The sequence below is a fragment of the Leucopleurus acutus genome (assembly GCF_964270905.1).
Source record: "Leucopleurus acutus genome assembly, chromosome: 9".
Taxonomy (NCBI): Eukaryota; Metazoa; Chordata; class Mammalia; order Artiodactyla; family Delphinidae; genus Leucopleurus; species Leucopleurus acutus.
This window is the reverse complement of record NC_139144.1, coordinates 26,830,006-26,854,620: the sequence shown is the minus strand read 5'-3', so window position 1 is coordinate 26,854,620 and position 24,615 is coordinate 26,830,006. Positions and strand designations below refer to the sequence as shown.

The following is a 24,615-nucleotide window of genomic DNA, read 5'->3' as shown; positions in this document are numbered from 1 at the left end:
GAAAAATGGTCAGATTAAAGGACAGTGTACCTTGTCATCTGTACATAAACCAAGAAGGCCTTGAAAAGAACACAATTATTAAATGCAGTGTTCTTTGAAAACATGTGGCCTATACAACAGGGATTTGAACTGCATGGCTCCACTTATATGCAGATTCTTTTTGGTTGTAAATACTACAGTACTACATGATACATGGTTGGTTGAATCTTTGGATGTGGAACTGGAATATAGGGTCAGTGTCCCTAGCCTCTGAGTTGTTCAAGGGTTAACTATATTTATCATTCTATGTCACAGCAAGGAAATAAATTGAGCTTCATTAAAGTAAAGAAATAAAAGTAAATTAATTATAAATTTATTACAGCAAGAACACATCTGAATTTATTATTTTAACAATGAGCTACAGACTGAAAAAAGCTACAGGATTGAAAAAAAAATCATCTCCATCAGACCTGACCCAAGGCTGCAATGACTTAGCATGCTAGCACAGTATGTCAGAGAGAGAATCTTTATCCAGGTTATTTTAGCTGTTGAAGTACCTAGTTTGCAGTAAATTTACCAGCCTAGCTGTGTAGTTTACCAAAAAATCCCCAAGATAGCAGTATAAACATAAATTCATTGTGATATAAGCAGTTGTGAAAAGTGTACTATAAATCAGAGGGAGGGAAATATACATTATATGGTGCACATCAATAATTTCCTTATTTTAAAATTGAACCACTAGTAAATGAGCACATATTATAGAAAGAATTATTGAAGGAAAAATTCATGGAAGAAACAAAAACATAATTCCTAGAATAAAGTAATAAAATCTTTATTAACTTGAGTTCATAAAATGAAAGAAGAAATTTGAAATATAAATATAGAATTAACTTAAAGAAATCTGTTAGCATAAAGTAAATGAAGAGTACTGAGCTGTCATATATACAAGTGAGATTATGCAACCTTTATTTTCCTTTCTGAGCAGGTTTTCTGGCCAGCATCTGCAATCAAAGTTGAAGAGTGCAAAATGGCTGGCAAAGATCCCACAGTGAGTGCTTAAAAAAATCCAAAACTTAAATATTTGGTCTTTGAATTCATGTACTTTGAGTGCATCCAAGAATGAGACAAAGGGTATTGGTGTTTTGAATCCTCGGCTGGACACATAGTAAGAAATGTAAATGCAAAGTGATTGGAACTCTTAAACACTGTAACTTAGGAATTCCTGACTGGGTAAAAATTTCCTGCTTTGCTTTCATTATTGAACCCTGACACTTTTCATGATGGATTTCAGTAATAACCCCTGTTCAAAGTGGATCCAACCTGCAGAATTCTCAGCAGGCTGCTGAAATAATGATAATTCAAGTGTCTGGAGTAGCTCCCAGATACCATGTGGGCTTTTCCAAAGAAAGATTCTCGTCAAAAGGGTAGTGGTTAGCCAGCACATTCCAGAAGCATAAATCACCAGTAATGGCTGTTATCTTTGTTAATTAAAAATAACCACAGAAATAAAAATCAAGGCAGATACAAATATCAGTAAATGTTCAGTGTGCAATACTTTTACAAAATGTATTCCATATAAAGAATCAAGGAATAAATATACATTGATTTCTACAAATGACTTTCTGAAACTGACACATTAAATTATTCTTGAATATTATAAAAAATACATGGAACAGCTCTTTAATGTGCACAAGTCATTTAACGTTTATAATGAAACTTAGATGTCATTTCACCTTCTTGTCTCAAACTTCTTCCTTGTGGAAGAAGAAGTGTGGAAATGAAATTTTTATATTTTATTGATTCTTAGCAGTCCAGGTACAAAGTTCTGAAAAAGCCTGGCTTAAGGCAGGACCACAGCAGACTCTGGAGTGCAGATCTCCGGGTCTCACCAGAGGGTGTTTTGGCAAGAGTGCTGACCAGGAGTGACTCAGCTCAGGGTTTCATTGTTTTAGTTTCATAATTCACCTTATAAGAGAAAATTTTAAATGGGCAAAAGGAGCTCACAGTAGTATATTTGCTACCCACAGGATCTGTTGGACCACAATCAAAAAGGAAAAAAATCCAGAAAAGATGTGAAAGAAACATTCAAAAGAGTGCATTACAATTGCCTTCTAGGGAACCAATAGCAGAATGAAGTATAATGTAGTGGAAAAGGCACTTTTTTTTTGGTCCCCTGAAGCTATGATTTCGATAATTTTGCATGAATTAAACTACTTTCTTTCATCCTCTAATGTAGAGATTTTTCCCATTGATGGTTATGTGATCATGTCTCACCTTTTGCCACGATTATATCCTGTGGTTGTAATTACTGGATTTAATTGTTCTTTGTTTAAAAAATTTCTGTGTCCCATTCACATAAACTGCCACAGGCAGAATACATAGGATTTAGATACCTTTGCCCATTCTCTTTCCAAAAATTGTTGTTGATTTTCTGAAGAGTCTTAGCCAAGTCATTTGATTTCTTTCTCCCTTTGGCAAAGTAGAAATGCTCTGTTATTTGCTTTATTATAATTAAACGTCATTAGATAAAATCTTCAATACATGCTTATGTTTTCACATAGTTTTGTCATGCTGTAATATCATTCATGGATATCTTTATATTCTGCCACATGGCCAGTCAGAGGTAACTGGTAGTGGGCTCTGTTGTAGTACAGCCAGCGCTGTTGGGTCCTGGGAAATAATAATCAAAGTAAGTTTCAAATATATGCTCTGTCTATGCAAGAGAAGAGAATGTTGACAAATTCATCTCGCTTAAGGCATGTGAGGTACTTACAAACAAGTGTCCTTTAAGCAGGATACCAATGGCAGAAAAATGATGCTAAATAGAAGTTCTATAGAACAACATTTTAATTACACTTCTCAATGAAACTAAATATTTAAGAATCTCTTAGCTCTTTTGGAATAAATATCATCTAATTACTTAATATTTCATTTTTTAAATGCAGGAACAGAATATTTTAATTTGTACAAATCAGTTAATTGAAGTGAAGGAACCAGAGGTAGATAAGGTGGAGTTCCTACCTTTAAGAGTCTTCACAATACACTGGGGATGATGAGACATATATACAATAATTACCAAGTAATACTAGCCAACACTTAATGGAATGGGCCAGGTGCTATTCTAAGTGTTTTGTTTTAATCCTCATGACGATGCTGCAAGATGGACATTATTGTCTTCATCCACATTTTTAAGATAGATAAACTGAATCACTAAGAGAGTAAAGAACTTACCCAAAGCTGCGCTGCCTGCAAGTGGGAGGCCTCCGTCCGACTCAGGCACATATGGCTCTAGATCTTTTTGCTCTTAGTTGATAAAACATGCCACTTCTCCGGGGAGAATATGATAAATGCTGAGAATACACACAAAGACAAAGAAAAAATTCACTGCACCTGGGATATTTAGGAAAGGTTTGATAGATTTGGTGGCAACTATGCTAGGTCTTATGTTAACTTGTCCCCTTATTCTAGTTCAATAATACTGAAATTCAAATAAGTTGTATCCTTTCTCTCTTTCAGCCTTTGGTACAGGCTACATGTGATTCTCTTCTTGTTGAATTATCTTCCCATCTTTTTAACCTGGGAATCATCTACTCATCCTTTCAAATAACAGTGCAGATGTCACCTCTCTGGAGAGTCCTTTCTTGCTACCCAGGACTGGGCTAGCTGCCCCTCCCTGTGCGTTCACCTGAAACACTCTAGAACTTATTTCACTGCATTTTTAGTGATTGGATCCAGTGCCCAGATCTGTATCTAGGCACTTCATGAAATTTCAACAAGATCTGGAAAAATGGAGTTGGAAGCAGTAAGCATGGGAATCTATTCCAAGTACTTTTCTCAGGTTGGGGGTAGGACACAATGGATATTGAGTTATTAATACCTTTAGATTAATAAGTTTATAATAAATTCATTATGCACAATTTTTAAAGGTATATTTTGGTTAAATTAATTTTTTTACTTTTAAATATTATATTAATCTTCTACTAAGAAAAGCATAAACTAGTGACAAATTTTATATTTCTATAACAATTGAAAAAAAACCATAGAATCAAACATCTCTTATTCCTTTAGATTTTTTACTTATATCAAACTTTAATTAAAGTTATAAAAATAATACTCAATTATTAGAAAATAATTCAATATAATTTAAAATTTGATCCCAGGTAATGTGTATCATAATACTATATAATAAACTAATGTTTATCAGGAAAGTAAATTATCATGGTGGGAATATAGCTTATTGTCTGCCTCAGCTAAGAGAGTATAACTTACCTCCCAATTTCCCTTTTTGCCCCTATTTATTCACATTCCTACATGCTCTATTTATTTCTGAATATTAATATTTTATTCATATGCTAAATAAATTGAGCTTAAACAATAACACGTGCTGTCAAAGATATCCAATGAGATAGAGCATAATGAATGTTCTAAGTAAGTACTGTATGAGATCATTGAAAAATTAAGCATGGTTACATATATTTAGACCTATATGCATTACATACACACAATGTCAAACTTGATTTATTAATTGTAGAATATCAATTTCCCTGTTTCTGTGACCAGAGGATCCTAAACTATTTGAAAACATATTTTCTTTAGGAATACATTTATCAAAATACCTTGATATATTCCCCAGACCAAGAAGTATAGGCCAAGAAGAAAAAAATTAAGAGGTATTTTTTTTTCCATTGCATAGTATGGACCATGAAGAGTCAATATTTTTAAAGCCCTATTAATCTGAGCTCCAGGATATATTATTTTAAAACATCTATTTTAAAATTATATAAATAATACCTGTTAACACAGAAATTTTTGAAGACCTAGAAAAGCATGCAGAGAGCAACAGAAAACAATCTCTTATTAGCTCTCTGATCCTGGAGACTTAACCTCTCTGTGCCTCATTTTTCTTAAATGTGTAATGGGCTACTCATAAAACCTACCTTATTGGGTTATTAAGAGGATTAGTGAATTAATATTTGCAGAGAGCTTAGAACAGTACATAGCACATAGTAAGCACACATTGTTAAGTAAATAAAATTAATTACGCTACCCAAACATAATAACTTAAAAATTGGGGGTATATTCTTCCAGCATTTTAGTATATGACATGTATATGTATATACATAAAATGGTATTACATTCTGCATAATGTTAGCAGCTTGATTTTTCATTTAGCATTGTACTTTGAAATAGTTTTGAAAGAGAATTAAGCAATAAAAAGAAAGCATCCATGGTACTGAATTTCACTGATGTCTCATTCCGCAAGCCTTTTATGGGTGTCTACTGTGGTCAGGACCTGTACTAATCTCTATGCAGGACAAATTCCCTGTCCATTACACAGGGTTTGTACTGACAATTGGAACTGAAAATATATATGAAAGAATCTAATACCTAACACTGGGTATATTTATTATGTGCCAGACACTGTTCCAAGTGCTTCAGTAGTATACTGCTTACAACAAATATTATCATCACCATTTACAGATAAAAAGATTGAAGCACAGAGAGGCTAAGTAAATATCTCAAGTTCAAATAACTAGTAAAAGATAAAGCCAGAGTTTGAACCCAGGTCGTCTGGCTCTGAGATCTGTATACTTAAATTCACTTTCTGCTGCCCATCATGCTATGGCATGATGATAGTCCAGTTCTAATTGCCTCTCTGGTTTCATCACACAATAATCCTCTGTCCTCTCTAGGCACTATTCCCCAGCTAAATCCTGCACTATTATGCCTCCAGTTTTTCTGTTCATGCTGTGTTTTCTGTTGGAATGTTCCTTTCTTATGCTTTTGCCTGTCAGAATCTCTAGCTTATTCTGCAAGTTCCAGCTCAAATGACATCCACTCTCAAACAATTACACCCACTTCAGTATTACTCATTTCCTCTTTCTTTCTATAGCACACTTTGAAAAATATAACCCTATTATAGCATCTACTACAGCCTGATGTATTATACTCCCCTTTCTCTGAAAACAGGAATTGAATCTATTCATTTCAGTATTGCTAGCACCATATACAGTGCTTTCACAGAATGAGTTCAGTAAATAAATATTTTCTGGATGGAATTGACACAACTGCAGTGGTCTAGGACAGAAATAATGTGGACAGAAACTAAGCACAATGGAAATGGAAGGGACCTAGAAAATGATTTTCAATAATTAAAGCAATTGATTTATTTTTCCTTTCATGTTTTTCTCTTTGGGGAGGCTTTGGAGGAGCACAGTAAAGCATCATCAGATAGTGTGGGAATTAGTCTTCATGGTGGAGGGTAGCCATGATTCAAGACCCAGAGTTATTTATTAAACCTAGAGCACTTCATTTAACATTTTTGAGGACTCAATTTCCTCATCACTAAAATGGGAATGAATACTTTAATTGGAACATTGCTGTGAGGATTAAAAACAACTAACATCAAAGGATTAAGAGCTCTGTAAATATTAATAATTGTTATAAAAACTTCCCTCTAACAACTATGGAATTCCTACCCAATGACAAATTATAAAGTGGTTAAAAGTACAAGATTCAATGTAAAACACGTCTGTGTTTGAAAATCTGCTTTACCTGTTTCTAGCTACATGACCTCCGGCAAGTTAGCTAAACAAGATCTAAGCTTTTGTTTTCTGAAAGGGGTTGAGTTGAAAAAACTGAATGAATATAAAGTGCCTAAGTACATATAGTTTGCTCAATAAATGTGATCCATAAATGTAAAAAATCAAACTTCCTGGGAAGTAAAAGGGGTTAAGTATATAAAATGATTATTCTAATGTCTAGCACATAATAAATTCTCAAAAATATTAGCCATAATAATCATATATATAACAAATATGTTGATATAACCATATACATGAAACAAGTATAACCTGTATTGAAATGTAAAGACAGAACCTATTATTAATAGAATTGGATCGAATTTGTGTTTTACGGGAAAATGTTATATGCAGAATCCCAGAATGACTGGACTTGGATGTGAAAACAATAAACACAAGTGTCATTGCTCACAGATACCCTTAACATAGACATACTATGTATATACTGTACTTCATCTATGCTTTTTTCTCCAGAGAAACACATTTCATCTGCAGTTATGTAGTCAATTTCCAGGTACCTGTATAAACAGGTGTCAAGATATAGTGACACTATATATTTAACAAAAATCCTTAATGTCTTAAAATAAAAATAAAGTATATAGGCTGGTCTGTAAGGATAAATTTATTTAACAGCAGAGTTGGTGATTGATGATTTGATAATATAAATCCATAATAGAAACATGTGTATACAGTTACTACATATGAAAATAAACATATATTTGCTGGCAAGTAACAATGAGTATAAAAGGGAAAAATGATGAGAAAATATAAAATAATATTGACTTTAAATTTCTATTTTAGAAAAGTTTTTTTTTACTTTTCTAATAATATAAACAATAAATGTACATTATAATAATTTAGTAAAATACATGGTACCTAGAAGAGAAAAAAATATACACTGTATGACCACCCATGGGGAAACCCCTGTTAGATTTTGACATATTTCTTTATAAAAACTTTTGTCTCTAATTTCTAACATTATTTTTAATAATGTTCTTTGCTAGATCAATGACTTTGTGAAGGGAACTACATTCAACCTCAGGCTTGATTAATGTGTAGTCAGCAAAGGATAGTGACCCTGCAAGTGTAGAACATGCAATGGTTAATTCAGTCACAGAGATCTGCATTTGGTGCTGACCATGTTTATGTATTTCTGCAAAGTCATAGTCAACTTATAATTACCATATTTTGCATTTCATTGAGTGAATAAATGACAGCCTTTCCAATGGTTGGATTGGGAACAGGTGAGAAAGGAGTTTTGGGGGACAGGAGAGTATTTTAGTGTATCAAGAGCAGAGAGATCAGGATTCCATTATTTTTCATAGAAAGCAACAATGCTGGCATTTTGTTTAAGGTTTGCTTTATTCACCAGTTATGAAGACCAATAGTGTTTGCAACTGTAACTAATGATAATATGGACCTTCTATAAACACAAGTTCATTCAAAACATGTGTATATAATATGTGAGGGTGCGTGTGTGTATGTGTAATGTTTTGAGGAAAATTTGAAAAAACAATTTGGTGTACCTTTCAATTTCTAAACTTTCTCAGATAAGGAGTAAGCTCATAAAGTTTCAGAACATAAAAAGGTGCCCAGTATATAAATACTGAAATAGGAGAGACATATCATTTTACTCATTATCTGGTAAACTACCTTCCTCCTAAAATGCACCATGTTCTCTTGTTATCTCCTAACAATAATTAAAAAGTTAGGGCAGAAAGGAAAATGTATAACAAAGTATCACAGTAATACTTAGAAATAGCTATAAAAGTCATTCGGTTACTAACCGCTCATTTACCTGTTGTTTTAGCATGGCTGCGGGAACTTTGTCCGTGTAATTCAGGCTTTCAACCGCACGCATTTGTATGTTTGTGGGAGTGGTGCTTTCAGCCCAGTCTGTACTTACTTGAACAGAGGGAGGAGATCAGAGGTAAGTGCAACAATTTTTCATTCTTAGTTTGATGTTAGTGTCAAAGATTTCTTACAACTGTATTTAACAGTAAAAACTTGGAAATATCATTAATGGCCATAAAAAAAGTTTCAAGCCCTTTAAACACAAAATATATTACATTTGGTTCCTGTCTGCCAGGTTACTTCAAGTGTAGCCTTTTGCCTTCAATTAAATATATATGTTTCTGAATGGAAAAGCTGCAGAAGATAAAGGAAGGAGAATGGTATAATTTCATAATTATTCAGAGCATAAGGTATTGATAATATGTGCTCCAAATTATAGAAATATTATAGTATAAACTCACTTTCTCAAATCTATTTTAAGTAATTTCTTATTTATTACATTTCAAATTTGGTAAATTTTTATGAGGTAGACACCTGTAAGAGATGTATAAAGCAGGATGACAAGTGCCTTAGCTGAAAAGAACTTTATATAGTTAATAAATCATACTTCCATTTTAGACCAACATTGGTCTACACTAGGCTATTATAGCTTTATTTTTACATTGGTTAAAATGATTTGGGGTTCTGTGAACAAAAGCATTTACTAAAGACTAAATACATAGCTAATTGTATAGTCAAATATAAGGCTGGTTGAACTTCACCTGTGATATTTAAGACTGTTTATCTCAGTTCACAATTATTGACTAAGGAAACTACGCATTAGATCAAAAGAGTTTTCCTTATTCTTTTAATGAAACATGTTGCTTTACTTAATACAAGTATTTTAAAACTGAATTCTTTCAAATTAACTTGCTTTTGTTTCGTTATGTAACTTAAATCTAGAAATTCCAGTCCTTAAATAATATCTTAATTCAATTTTAGAGGTTAGAATTGTAAAAAAAGATTAAATATTGCTACTGATATACTTAATTAAGTTTATTTTTCTTTAACAAGGATTCATCCACTTTAGTACTAACATAATTGAACAATGATTTCCTCTATAGTCTTTTATTATTAAATTTTTTTCAGATGTAATTTACATGCATCTATCTTTCAGTGAATAAAAAGCCATTTAAAAATAAATGAGTAATTATAATTGGACCCCAAATTGAGCCATTTACAAGTGGTTTAAGATGATATGAAATATTAAAATTCTTAAAGAAAAGTAAAGCTATGCTTCTTGGAAGAGTACAATTGGCTGAATTGAGCTTGTCATTAGAACCACATGCCTGTGATCAGCTGATTAAATAAACTAGTGGCCCAGACGTCTACAGTCTGTCAGACACTCCACTGAGGGCTGTGCAGTCACTGTACAGGCCAACAACTGCATAGCAGTTTTCATATTTTAAATAAAATCATTTTCCCATGTACAAATTGCCCACTATACACATCATGGTTTAATTGGGAAGTTGGTCCAAAAAATAATCTCCTTTGGAAAACCAGCATGGAATAAATTTTAATCACTTTACTAAATATGAACTACTTTAGTCTCACTTCAAAAGATGTGTTTCAAAGGGGAATCATTTCCATTAATTAATCTCTTTAAATAATATATTAAGAGCCTATTTAAGTGTGAAAAAGATTATGAAATTTTAAGCTTTTTGTTTTCCTTAATAGTCAAGTCAAAGTGTTTCACCACAACATCATTTTTATATATCTATAGTATATAAGTAATAATATAAATATAGGATGCACAGTTTTATCAAACATCTTATGTATTTATTTTCTTTAGTTTAGAATGAAAGACCACATGATGCAGAAAGTTGTATTTTGAGAGAATTCTCCTTATTCATCACTAACATTGTATTTTGTAGTGATCAGAGGTAGTACTTACTGCTAACACCCTATGTTAGTACTAAGATATGGCATTTTTCATGTATTTGAAACCACTTTGAAAGTGAACCAGGTTAGGGTGGCACAGTCATTAAGTATTCCTGTTTATTTCTGACACATTATCTACCATCTTTTATTTGCCTGTCTAATAGCAATTCATTGGTTCTCAGAGAACATTTTATAACCCTACTTCACATTTGGAACACCACGCACTTTCATGAGACTCTATGGCCCTTCCATTATTTTGTGAGACTGATTCAGAGCTTTCCTAGAGCAATTCAATGGTGTCCATCCAAAGAGCCTACAATCTTTGCTACATAGATTCCTAACCATAGTTCTTCTCTTTTATCCACTGTCTTCTGTTTCTGGAAAAAAATAAAGCAACACAAGTAAATGATGACTTTAACTAATGAATAAAACATTAATAAGAAACAATTATTGGTTAATTGTGCTGCACATTCTTGGAATGTTACCTCTCATCTCGGGTTGATTTTATCAGATGCCTCCATAACATCAGTTCTCATAACTGAATACTGTTTAAGCCCCGGATGCTGCCACTCATCAAGCAGATAACCTTGCCTTTGATTGACCAAGAATATCACAGGCATTCAAATTATTCCATGTGCTTTTTGAACAAAATTAATCACCAAACTTTTCTGTTTATGCATCTTTTTGTAGCTTTTCTCTTGTCAGAAGAATAGCTGTGCATTTTCCTTATCAAGAAAGTTCTCTGATCTTTAGCCTTCACTGTTTTATGTCTTCGTTCCCTTTCCCCTTTATTTACTCTTTTTTTCTTGTTTAACAATAAGTTTTCTTTCTTGTGACGTTTTTTTCAACTCTTCTCCTTTCTCTCTCTTTTACTTTATCACAAAACTTCTCGGATTAGTAGGCTATATTTTCAGCTTTTACAATCCTATTTTCCATGTCTTTCATTAAACCTTTCTAATCTAAATTTCATTTTCACCCATTAACTGAAACTCTTCCCTAATGACCAAGATTCTCAGTGATCAAATGGACTCCCCTAATCAGCATCCTTTCTCCTAGACCAATCTATGACATGTCATGCCCTCTATTTTTCAGTGCCGTTATTATTATTATTATTTTTTTTTTTTTGCAGTAGGCGGGCCTCTCACTGCTATGGCCTCTCCCGTTGTGGAGCACAGGCTCCGGAAGCGCAGGCTCAGCAGCCATGGCTCACGGGCCCAGCCGCTCTGTGGCATGTGGGATCTTCCCAGACCGGTGCATGAACCCTTGTCCCCTGCATCAGCAGGCAGACCCTCAACCACTGCACCACCAGGGAAGCCCAGTGCCGTTATTGACATCTATAACCATGGGACATTTTGCCATGCCTTCTTTCCTGATTTTTCACCACATACTCTCTTTCTGGTCCTATTTTTTCTCTTATTGATTCAATCTACAAATATGTATTTATTTAATAAGAGTAATGGCAGAAACAAAATCATTTCAGAACTTGTAAGCTATCTTTAAGATACTGGTCTTTGTCCTGTGTCTAAGAAGAAGCAACTGAAACAACCTTAAGCAGAAAGTGCCATGAACAGAATTGTGTTGTCACTTGTATTTTACATTACATTGATACTTTTGTTGTTCGTTTTTTGTTTGTTTGTTTGTTAGCTTCTTTAATTATAAAGTTGCCATGAACTGAGATGAGAAACAATGAAGAGAACCATGTCTGAGGTTAAAATTATGAGCCTGGGTTTGATTCTGTTGAGTCTGAGATACTGCTGAAAGATACAAGTAGAAATATCAAGTAGGCAGCTGAATATAAATTTGGCTATATAAATGTTTGAGTAATTGTTTCATAAGAGTAACTGAAGCCCAAACAAAGTGTAGATTTAATCATGCAGAAAGAGTATAGTATGAAAAGAATGATTATGACTGAGACTTGAGGATCTCCTAACTTTAAATGGCCAGATGGAGGAAAAGGGATCTCCAAAGAAGACTAAAAAGAAACAACAAGAGGAGAGGAAAAAAAAAAAAAAGTGTGTTCTGGGAATAAAAACAAGTCATTTAAAAAAGATAGAAGTGGACAACAATCTCAAATACCATTGAGAATCCAAGAAAGAAGAGGTCTAAAAAAATAAGCGCTGAATTGTGTACATGATAGTCATTAGGGGTCTTGCCAAAAAAGGGTTTCAATAGAGCAGTTGAGGTTGGATGCCCAACTGAAGTGGATTGAGAAGAAGGTGAGAACTCAGGAAATGGTGATGAGTATATGTAATTCTTTAAGAAATGTGATTCTCAAGGAGAGTAATGTATAAGAGCTGAAGGAGTTGTTGAAATAATGTTGTAAGGGATCCAGTTAATGAGATTAAAGAACAAGTAGGGGACTTCCCTGTTGGCACAGTGGTTAAGAATCCGCCTGCCAATGCAGGGGATACAAGTTTGAGCCCTGGTCCAGGAAAATCCCACATGCAGAGAAACAACTAAGCCTGTGTGCCACAACTACTGAGCCCATGCGCCACAACTACTGAAGCCTGTGTGCCTAGAGCTCGTGCTCTGCAACAAGAGAAGCCACCGCAATGAGAAAGCCGCACACTGCAATGAAGAGTAGACCCCGCTCCCTGCAACTAGAGAAAGACCGTGCACAGCAACGAAGACCCAACACAGGCAAAAATAAATAAATAAAATAATTAATTAAAAAAAAAAAGAACGAGTAGGGATAATGGAAAGTATAAGTTGCCTAAGAAGACTGGGTAAGATAGGATCTGAAACACTGGTGGAAGGATTGGCCTCAGAGTAAGAGAAATATTTCTTCTCGTGTATTAGTGGATGTATTCACGTATAGTTATATATTTGGTAGTGAGAAACTGATGCCCCATTTAAGGGCTTGACTTTCTAAGCAACATGGTTGTCAATCATATGAGCTGAGAATAAATTGGGAGATTTGACGATAGTGGCAATGGTTTGAAGTTATCAAGGGAAGAACCAGTTGACAGAGTGCCTTTGAAAGGTTGCTGAGCAGTGTAGAGGGTTCACTTTAAGTTGGTGATCACAAATCTATACTATGTTGAATACACCTTGTTGGATAACCTTTCGCAAAATGCTTAGAAGTTTGGAGGCAGGTATGGAGAATGTAGATAGATGTGTCTTTATAGGCTATGGGTGCAATGAAAACAATCACAGATTCAAGGAAATTAATATTGATATTTTTGAAAAAAACAAAATTAAAAAGCATGGAATCTAATCTATCTATCAAGAAGATAGAAGGCTGATAAATTGTAAAAAATAGAAAGGGTTCTTAGGCGATGAGTTTGAAGAATTGTTGCAGAGTGCTTGAATTAGTCATTATTCAGGTGGATCACATCCCTTCCTGGGGATGACAGGATCTAGACTATCACTGTGAGTACAAGGAGGCTATGCAATGGAGAAGGAAGTCAGTGGCGAGCAAGTGGTGCCTAAGCAATCTCCTCAATTCCTGCAGTGCCAGCTGTCACTTTTTTAGTCAAATCTATGTATGACTCTGGCTACACAACCAAGTTTACTAAACTGTATTGTTTTCCTGCAGGTTTATCATTGTTTAGTTATTGTATAAATGATGACCTCTTGGAAAGCAGACATAGTTAGGAGTCAGGAGACTGAATTTTAATTTTGCTTTTGTCACTATTCAGCTATGGGTGATCTTGGACAAGTCATATTTTCCTCATCTTTAGAGTTAATCCATGAAGAGCGTCGTGTTATAGGACCTTTCTAGGCTAGAGCACTGTGATTCTTTTTAAGCTCTCTAATTTCCCATTACCTCAGGGATTTCCCGCCAATACATCAAACTCAGTATAACAAAAATGAACTAGTTTTATTTTCTTTAAAGAGTCAAAACTTCAGAATCAACTTTGTTTTCTTCATCTTCTTGAGCTGCCTCCAATTTGTTATTGATTGCCAAGCTCTGTCGATTTTCACTTTACAAATCCTCTTACATCTTTACCACTCTTACCCTGACCACTGAGATCCTGGGATGTCAGATTATTATTACCTAATTCCTGGACTACTGCAGTTCAAAACAAGTTTGTTTTCTTGAACCCAGTGTCTGTCTTTACAACCACCATTCTCAATCTTCTTAAAGCACAAGTAAGACCCAATCTTCTCAAAGCAATGTTTTGATCCTTCTATTCCATGCTCAAAACTGTTGAGCCCGTATTTCATTCAGGATAATTTTGAAAAGCAGCTTGATAATTAAGGTCCTCCATCATTTAATGCAATCTACAAATGTGATCATTTTTCTTTGAATTTTAGTAGTAGCTTTTACTAACTTTATGTAAGAAAAAATATAAATATACCAACAAAATGCTCCCTCTAACTGAGGCTACACTGACCATTATATTTCAAATTGAACCCACTGCCCCCCATCCGTGGATTTCCCTAGTCCCATTCCCTGTTTAATTTTTTTCCTAAGCACTGAGTACCATCTAACATACTTTATATTTTACGTATTTATTCTCTTTATATTCTTTATTTATATTATCTGTCATTAGATTATAAATTACCTACAGGTAAGGATTTTTGTCTATTTTGTTTACTCTACCCCCAGTGTTTTGTCAGTGTCTGGCAAGTAATAGGTGCTCAATAAATTTTTGTTAAATAAATAAGTGAATGAGTAAAAGAAACATTTTAATCTAAATTATGAATTATTTTGTTGAATCTAGTATAATGCTTTATATAACAAAATAAGTGGTAACAAATTTTATGTTTAAAAAAATCTTGATTATTTTGAAAGTTTCATAATCCTCATACACATTGTTTCTCTGTAATCAGTTTTCTTCTTTTGGCCAATGTTCAACATACCTAGTTCAGGTTTACAATGATCCTTGATTTCCAAGTGTTTTTTATTGATGTTGATTTGAGAACTTGTTGGATCAGCTTTATGGGGAGTGTAGTAGGATGTGAACTTGACCTGCTGAGGTTAGCTTTATAACTTACAAATGGATTCTTCATATAGGCCAAGAGAGTCCTAATATAGTAAAATTGGGAAGGCATAAGCAACCAAGTAGAAAGCATATTATTTATGATGATGCTTTGTTTTACTAAAGAAAAATTGGTTAACTAAGATAAAGTAATTTATCGTTACTACATTTCCAATTTTATCTGTAATAAAGGACCAAGTTTTCATGATTGACTCCAAGTGTGAATCCGGAAAAGGACGCTGCTCTTTCAACCCCAATGTGAACACAGTGTCTGTTATGATCAGTAAGTGGAAAATAAAAGAGGGAGGGGGAAATATTTTTTAAAAAAGGAAATTAAATTAATTAAAGAAAATAAATTCATGATACTATATGCCCATTTTGGATAGCTGCATGGATGATAGCACCTGAGTAAAATAATAGAAAGTTGTGAGAAATTTTAATTTCTCGTTTCCAAGAATATTCATGATTAAATGATAACCATGTATTTTTTCATCTAATATGACTGCTGTTATTTGTAGAGCAAGTCAACCATTTAAAAAGCGTATGTATGTATATACATATATTAATAGGTATTGTGTATATGTATACATATATTAATATATAGTATAAAGTAAATTTCAGTGTTTTCTGTAGTTGTTTTTCTAGTATTAATTATATTCACTTTTCCTCATGTTTTAGTAATCTTTTACAAATGATTAAAACTGGTATTTCTTTCATGCGAAATAATAACAAAGTGCATGTGTTAGCTAAGTACATTCTCTGTGGATTGTCTAGAAGTTGCTGTACTAAAAAAGATGTGCTCATAAAATCACTTTTTTATTTTCTCATTTTTTTATAAAATATATCAGTTAAGAAGCAAGCCCAGTTGATTGCTGCTACACACATTAATAAATCAATGTCCTTGAGTCTCAATCATCCAGTGCCTGTCTATACCTCACTTAGAAGACATTCTTTTCTGGCTAATTAAGACACTTCTAGAATATGTCTGACTTAACATTAGTTGACTGTGGGACAAATCTTGGATTTCAGTATGCCGATTATATAGTAAATGCTTTTCCCTTTTTGTTTCTCTATGTATTGCCAGTGGTAAAATTGCATCATTCGACAGTAGAACAGGTGGAAAAATAATTTATTTGTTCAAAACCCTTTGCTTTGATTCATTTAAAAAGGCAACGCATCTTTCTTTCTCAGATCTGGAAACTAAATTAAGACAAATACATCGAGCACTGACTGAAATGTGAGCTTGGAAATTATCCAGTAAATTATTTCCCTATAGTCATTCAAATTGGGTAGGGAGGAAATGAAAATGTATCATTAGAACAGAAAAATTAGAAAGCTTTGAAACTTCAAGATATCCAATTAAGTCTGATGCAGAGTATTTTCAAATAAGTTTCTAAATATTATTTAATAGAAGCAGTGTCTCAGAAAGTATTTTCTTCATGAGGAAGAAAATTTTATTCACCTTTAGAAACTGTAAGATTTGTATAGTACTAGATAAATATATAAAGTTTTCACTTATTTCAAGTTAAATGCTATGAAAATAAACTTCAAAATTCTAAACTATTGTTAACACATACTGGAGTTTTATCTCATCAACTATTATTTAGAACAAAAAAGGGTTAAAACAAGGCAGTATAAATTTTCCTGTTAAACTGTAGTAAGTTATGTAATAGTTTTGCGCTTTAGAGAATTGGATTCATTTATGAAATTAAAGTTGTTATTGCTCTTCATTTTTCAAGGACCTGAGACTTCAATTCCTAGGCTTATATTCCTATGCTACTTTTTAATATTTTGATTAACATTATAATTTTTACTCTCAAAGAAAATCATTAAACAGTTTGCTTAACTTGAAACCTGAAACTAAAAAGAGCAGGAAGCTTTATAACCTTATATTTATCATCTTATTTATTCTACTGATTATCCCTGTAATATTATCTCTAATATTTCATTTGTGTACTCATCTAACTTTGCTATTTAATGTTGTATTATTTCTGTTCAATTGCAGTGCACTAAATAACAAAAATTGGTTAAAATATTTCTATCTATTAAAGTATCAAGAAGCGTTGAGCATTAGAATTTCAAATTACATAATATAGCGCGGCATCTGGCCCAACGTGCTAGTGTTCTTTTGCTATTTTTAGTAATTATTGTAGCACAACAAAGTCAGATGACATCTCTTAAAGAACCTCTTCAAAACCTCATGAGATAGTTTTTAGTCAGTGGAAGTACAACTGGAAAGCAAAATATTTTTGGATTAAAGTTTAAATTGAGCAAGTTTATCTTTGCATAAACCCTACAATGAAATTCTGAAAGAAAAGAATTTCTACTCTCAAATAAAATTCTTTCCAAAGTGACATTAATTAAATATTTCTTACACAAAATAAAGCAGAAACTTTATTATCCTTAACTTGCTATTAAAATTGCTGAGAATTTAAGACAGGAGATGAAGACAATTAGCCATCTAACTCTTTTGTAATGTTTAAGATATAACTAATAAGGTGGTATACAGTAGGGTTAGAATCAGTCCTGTCTGCCATAAACCATCCTCTGAGTGTCCTTTTATTTTCCTTCCTGTAGACAGATGCTAATAAATCTATTGAATATCAAGAATTTATAACCTCCTCTTTTGGGCATAATTGGATATAACAAAGCTGTGAAATAATTAATTACAAAGTTATCTCAATTTAACAATCATTGTATCTACAGAATACTTGTGTAGATGCTTCACAAGTGTTCACAAAATTGTAAAGAAGCTAAATAGCTCAAAATTCTTTCAGGCACGTTTTGTTATCTCCCTATAATCTGTTCCCATGGACTTCAGATCTCTACCAGGAAGCAGAACTTGGCGACACAATGCCTGCCATACCCACTTGCTAACTGGTAGGGGTCCAGTTTGTGACCTGGTGAGCACATATTAAAAACATTCCATTCTCCATTCTATCCTAGGCCAACTGGTATTGCTTATTACTAAACAGTGAGCTTAGAGTGCTTTAAAATGTTTCAGTCCTGCCAAAATGACCACAATCTGAAGGTAGCCAGGAGAGTAATTCTAGAACATTAGTCAAAGAACGCAGCTGCATGGTAATCCAGTGGGCCAAACCTGATCAATTTTATTATTTTTTAATAGATACTTAACTTTGTACTCAAAGGTCATACATACCAATTTACTGCTTACTCTCCTTACTAGAATAAAAATTAATGTGGATCTTAACAAAAAAGCAAAATGTCCAGTGTTGTGCACATACAGATTAACATATCTTATTTTGTCATTAATAATGATAATTTAATTTAATTTTACAATATCTTTTTTCTTATCTTTAAGTTTTATTTTATATGTGCTAATATGTTAAGCCACATATGGCTTATTCACATCATATTATATTGTTAACATAATGTTAACACGTTATGTGTTGCAATTGAAAAAGTAGCAGTTTGTTTACCTTAGAGAAACCTTCTAGCATAAAGATCAAAACATATACATTTAATGATGAAATTGTTATATCATTAGTAGTACTTTGACAATTTGATGTGGCTCCATCTCATGAAATAATAATAATAAAAACTATTATTTTCAATCCATTTAGTAAAATCATAGAGTTTTTAATATGTACTGCGAACTTTTGATCATAATCCAATTCCCATAGAAGTTTGAGATTCAGGGTACTAAATGACTTATCCCTAATTCCCAGTTTAACTACGGCCAAAATTAGAAATCAAGATTTCTGACTCTTACAGTATTTTTTATTTATTAAAGAAGTAATAATTAAGCCGTTTCTTTATTTTTATACCTATATTATTTCTGCCATTTCGGATACACACTACACTATATAATCAAGTTTAGTTAAGTATTTAGTATAATTAAGTACAGGCAGAGGAATTTTTATCTCTATATCAGAAAGATTGTTTTGGTCATTATACGGGCAATAATGAGACCAAATTAAACTTTATCCAATTTTTTAATTTGGTGAACAATGGAAACCAATTAACAACTATAAATATTCTGTAATATGTGTCATGATCTAATAAGCAAATTCTCCTTGATTTTAAAAATAGCCTTAAAAACAGTTAAGATTTGCTTTTAATTTTGTTCACATTTTCTTTTTCATAGATGAGGAGCTTTTCTCTGCAATGTATATAGATTTCATGGGAACAGATGCAGCTATTTTTCGAAGTTTAACCAAGAGGAATGCAGTCAGAACTGATCAACACAATTCCAAATGGCTAAGTGGTAAAATAACAGTTTATCCATTTTCTGAGAATCATACTTTAAACTAATTTAATTTCATAATGAAAATTACATTAAAATGGCTAAAAAGTTAAAATATGAGTAACAACAATTCGGTACTCTGTGATTTTAAATATTTAGGCTAAATAAGTAAATGAAATGAGCCATACTTCATATTCTAACTCTTTATTAACAATCATAGAATTATCATAGTATATATGAATAAATAAAAGTGACAGTGATATTCATCATATGTACCTATAGACAAGAATCTTCTCCAGTTGTTTAATTGTTGCATGTTACAATTAAACGTCATTTATTTATTTGGTCTACTTGTATATTTTAATAATGCCAAATCTAAACATTTTCCTAAATTTATGACAGATATCACGAATAGGGCATATTTAGGAACTCCTATTTGTTTTATGCTTAGATTCTAAAATTATAAAGCTGGTATATATTATTTTTTCACAGTTTGACTAATACTTAATGGAAATCATAAGTATGATAATTTTATGATTATCAGTGTTCAAATGTTTTCAATTTTGGGGGTCACATGGAATTCACATCATGAAAAGTGCTCATTTGACTTTAATATACAATTCCAATCAGTTGCTGTTGTTTAGAGGAAAAAGAAACCACTAAGATGTTTGTCATTTCACCCTGGGGAAAATTTAAGCTGACCTTAGATTTGGCAATTCACTTAACATTAAACAGTTAAGCATGAATCACTACAGTTAAGCATCTTATTTCACTGACAGACCAGCACAAGAAAGCAGTGATTGTCCATTTACTTCTTCAAATTATTCCTCCAGTACATCTGGAAATAGAGTATTCTAAAAATTGTTTTGTTCTTGAAATAAGGAATCCCTCTATGTCTTCAAATGACTGCATTTTTTCCTTGAAAAGTTTCCCCTTCATTTCATATGCCGTATTTTAAGTGAAATGTGTTTTTCAGATCATGGACTCCCAACTCCTCATTCTGCTTCAGTGAATTTGAGTTTATATGCACTAGCCTGAAAACCACACGTTTAAAAACAAACATTTTTTTCTATGAAACGACTATCAGATCCCATGGGAAATAGCTGGTAGAAAAGTTTTTCAATATTTTAAAACTCATCAGGCACAAAGAAGTTTTGCAATTAGTGTGCTTCCAGAATGTATTGCAGACAGAGAAGAATAGTTGAAGCTTTATATCATAGCTCTACTTTATGGCACTTGACATTCCAAATGCGGTATGTTCAGTGAATACAATTGCTTGCTTTTAGACTTTTTGGCTATGAATATTGAATTGTTCCTTTATACCAAAGATGGGAAAGGCATGTGCCTGTGGTCTACTTGGATGGAGAGTAGATGGATTTTCATCATGAGTATATATATCGTCTTTGTATTTTTTTCTAGAACCTATGTTTGTGGATGCACATGTTATCCCAGATGGCACTGATCCAAATGATGCTAAGGTGTACTTCTTCTTCAAAGAGAAACTGACCGACAATAGCAGAAGCACAAAACAGATTCATTCCATGATTGCTAGAATATGTCCTGTAAGTATTAAAGTTGTTCTAATTTGAAGAAAGACTAAGAAATTCAAATTATGTAAACATGTCTTCTTTTCCCAATAGTTTATCTTCCTACTTCTTAAATCTGCGGTTACAAATTAATAAAATATTAAAAGGAAACATTTAGATTTAATGTTTATTCACATCAGTCATACAAGATAAACACACTATTTTGGAAAATAATTTAATCCAAGGAAGATTTTGGTTATGGTTTTACACAAATAAACAGTTTTGATTAATTTTTGCTTTCTTCCACTTAATGCATTAGAATTAAAAAGAAATTGCTGAATTGTATATTATAAAAAGAAATAGAACAATTCTTATGAATAAAATACAGCAAAACATCAGTAAAAGACAATTATTGAAGAACTGTCTATAATAGTGAGAATTAAGAAATGCTTTAGTAAAATACAGTTCTAATTACAAACTGATCAAAATATTCTTGTGTATCAAGAGTAAGTATACATAGAAACTCAAAAAAACTCATGATGTCTTCTCACATAAGAGTATTACAGGCTTGTCCTGACTCATTTATGATTAGCATCTTCTGTGCAAAAGTATTTCTTAAAATATTTAGTGTTTAAAATAGTCTATTTTTAAACATTATAATATTCCACTGATTTTGGAGCTTATCTGCTTCTCAGTCATTTGGAACAAGGCAGTGAAGCCAGCTGATGATGTGAAAAGCTTCAGGGAGTACAGAAAAAATGTCATTCAATAGAGACTATTTGTGAATGATCCAAATACCATTTTCCTTGCCCTGACCAGAGAAATATGTATATAAAGCATCTGATTAGAAATATTAAGGATTAAATGATAACGCAGAGAAATGAAGGAGAGAAAATAGAATTACTGGGGACTATTTGGTGTAAGTATAAACCCACTCTCCTGACCACGGTAGAATCTGCACGCTTCCCTGTATACAATCATTTATGTTTGTACTGAAGAAAATGAGTTATCAAGAAAAGGCAAATTAAATTATGTAGTCTCCATAACAGTTTACTCATATTTTCATCAGAAATTTAGAAAGTGTTATGGCATATATTTATTAAATTCATTTTGATACATTTTCAGTTGATATCGTATAATAGGAGAATAACAGTATAACTAAGGCTATTTTTAAAAAATACTATAGATCTTAAATATTCCTCTTTAACTATTGATATGCAGATTTGGTTAACATTTCCATCTTTCAGATTATAACAAATCCCCAAGTAGTAAGAATCCAAGGTAAATTTTAAATACACTTCAATATTTATTTAAGCAATCTGAAATGTGTTTACAAAATGGTTTCAGAATGACACTGGTGGACTGCGTAGCCTTGTCAACAAGTGGACTACCTTCTTAAAAGCGAGGCTGGTATGCTCGGTAACTGATGAAGATGGCCCGGAAACACACTTTGATGAACTAGGTACATAAATGTGAGATGGAAAAATGTTCTTGAAAGAGAGTTTGTAAAGTTTACATATTTTAATAAACTCTCAAAAGAGGTTGTATTTTTCATGAATGTTTTCAGCATAAATAAGTGCTGATTTGAATTAATGATCTGGATACTGTTCATGAATTTCCTGAGTATTTTTTAAATCTGTCTTGCCCCTAAGTGCACTGCTGAAACATTTAGTTCATTGAATCCACCATGATATATGAATCCGTGTGTTTTGTGTGTGTGTTTGTGTGTGTTTTAGAGAGAGAAGAGAGAGGTATTTATATAATTTATATATAAGTAATGATATGTTTGTGCTTTTCTAAAATAAATGTATATTTCATATATATTTGAATTCTGATATTCTGGTTTAAAATCAGTTTGTATGAGAATACAGCTATATATTTTTACTACAGTTAATGGACACAATAGAGGTTAGATGGAAAAGTGTCAGAGTAGAAAGTAGACTTGTGCTCCAGTTTTAGTTCTTCTTGGTGACCCTGGGACTAAATATTCTCAGTATGTGTGACATGAGGAGGGTTATACTTTCCAGGTCAAATAAGGACTGACAATCTGATTCCTTTCTGCCAAGGAATAGTTCTCTCTTTTTTTTTTTTTTTGAATTTAATTTAATTTTTTATACAGCGCGTTCTTATTAGTTAACTATTTTATACATATTAGTGTATACATGTCAATCCCAATCTCCCAGTTCATCACACCACCACCCCCCCATCCACGCTTTTCCCCCTTGGTATCCATATGTTTCGAACAGTAGAATAACTTGGTACACATAATAGTATTGTGTTTACTAAGTGCCATTTAGAAATGACTTTTTTTTGCTTTAATCCATTAAAATATAAAATGCTGGTTAGTCTCAAATACTGAGGCAGGTGATGAGATAAGCAATAAAAATGTATTATAATATGGAAAAAATACTGGTTCTAGCAGCTACAATAATTGAAATAGACAGTTGGTCTCCTCAAAAAGCCATTATGTTGATCATAGAAACACAAGTTTTTATGTCAGCTTTTCTAGAAAAAACGTTCTAAGTATGATTTCATGTTATAACCTAGTTACTCATTATTTCCCCCCAAATTCTTTGCAAGTATATTTATGTTTCAGTGACTTAGAATGTTTCAGTCTTTCCCATTTTTAGGGAGAATAGACAGTGCCAGCCTTTTATGAAAAGACTAGTGATTATTAATTTATTGCTTAAGAGTTTCTAAATTTATTGTGAATAACAATCTTTCTTTGTATTGGTCAGCAAGAATCTTATTTGCAAAAAGGTCACTAAATCCAGATCTTTCTTGCATTCATAACAATTGGTTATTAATTGGAATTTCCTATCAGAAATTTACTTCCAGGTTCTGTAATGTATTACTGTACCTTACGATCTATACTTTTGCCTTTGCCTCAATATACTTTAAAATTCTTGTTGTTAGGGGAATTATTGATTAAATAAAAATATCACTAGCAATTTTGACTAAAAGACAAAAAAGTCTTATAAGTCATTGTGAAAAAGTTTTCTTCCATGTTCCAAATTCTAACCCTAGATTAAAAAGAAATTGAGATTTGTAATACTTTTTATATTAAAAATGTAATATATTATCATTAAGGATATTTAGAAAATTCAGGAAAAAAGAAGAAACAGGAAAATTTCTGTAGCTTTGTTAACCAGAAACACTCACTGGTAATCTTCTTATTGTATTCTGATGTATAGTTTTAAGGTTTACATGGTTCTGGTCCATATTAAATACCATTGTGTCTTTTCTGTTTAATATTATTTCATCAGCATAGTTTCCATAAGTGTTTGTGTAACATTTTATTTAACTTACTTTACCATGTGCTTATCATTTAGTTGCTGTCAAATTATAATGATGCTGCAGGAATATCTTTCTGAATAATACTTTTTGTAGTTGAAATTATTTCTTAGGATAAATTTTTTAAATATTTGGGAATCTTAAAAACTGATATTTCCCTTTTATAGAGGATGTGTTTCTGCTGGAAACTGATAACCCAAGGACAACACTAGTGTATGGCATTTTTACAACATCAAGGTAATATTAAACAATTACATTGTATGAGTTAAACAATAAACTTTATTAAGTAATAGTAATTATTATAAAAACGTTCTTTTCAACTCTTTAATTTTACTTAACACTTAGGATGTAACTCCCTCATTTTATTACTTTTGCCCGATTACTAA

General features: G+C 32.4%; 1 protein-coding gene across 1 annotated transcript in view; it reads left to right on the top strand.

Annotated features, from left to right (window-relative positions):
* Positions 1 to 24,615, top strand: part of SEMA3C (semaphorin 3C) — a gene marked incomplete at its 3' end in the record, with an annotated part of 182,254 nt that overhangs the window by 91,826 nt on the left and 65,813 nt on the right. The window contains exons 3-9 of the mRNA XM_082846102.1: positions 965 to 1,027; positions 8,371 to 8,490; positions 15,395 to 15,485; positions 19,311 to 19,430; positions 20,829 to 20,971; positions 22,283 to 22,397; positions 24,397 to 24,466. Coding sequence (XP_082702228.1) covers positions 965 to 1,027; positions 8,371 to 8,490; positions 15,395 to 15,485; positions 19,311 to 19,430; positions 20,829 to 20,971; positions 22,283 to 22,397; positions 24,397 to 24,466 — 722 coding nt within the window. The remainder of the gene's footprint in view (positions 1 to 964; positions 1,028 to 8,370; positions 8,491 to 15,394; positions 15,486 to 19,310; positions 19,431 to 20,828; positions 20,972 to 22,282; positions 22,398 to 24,396; positions 24,467 to 24,615) is intronic.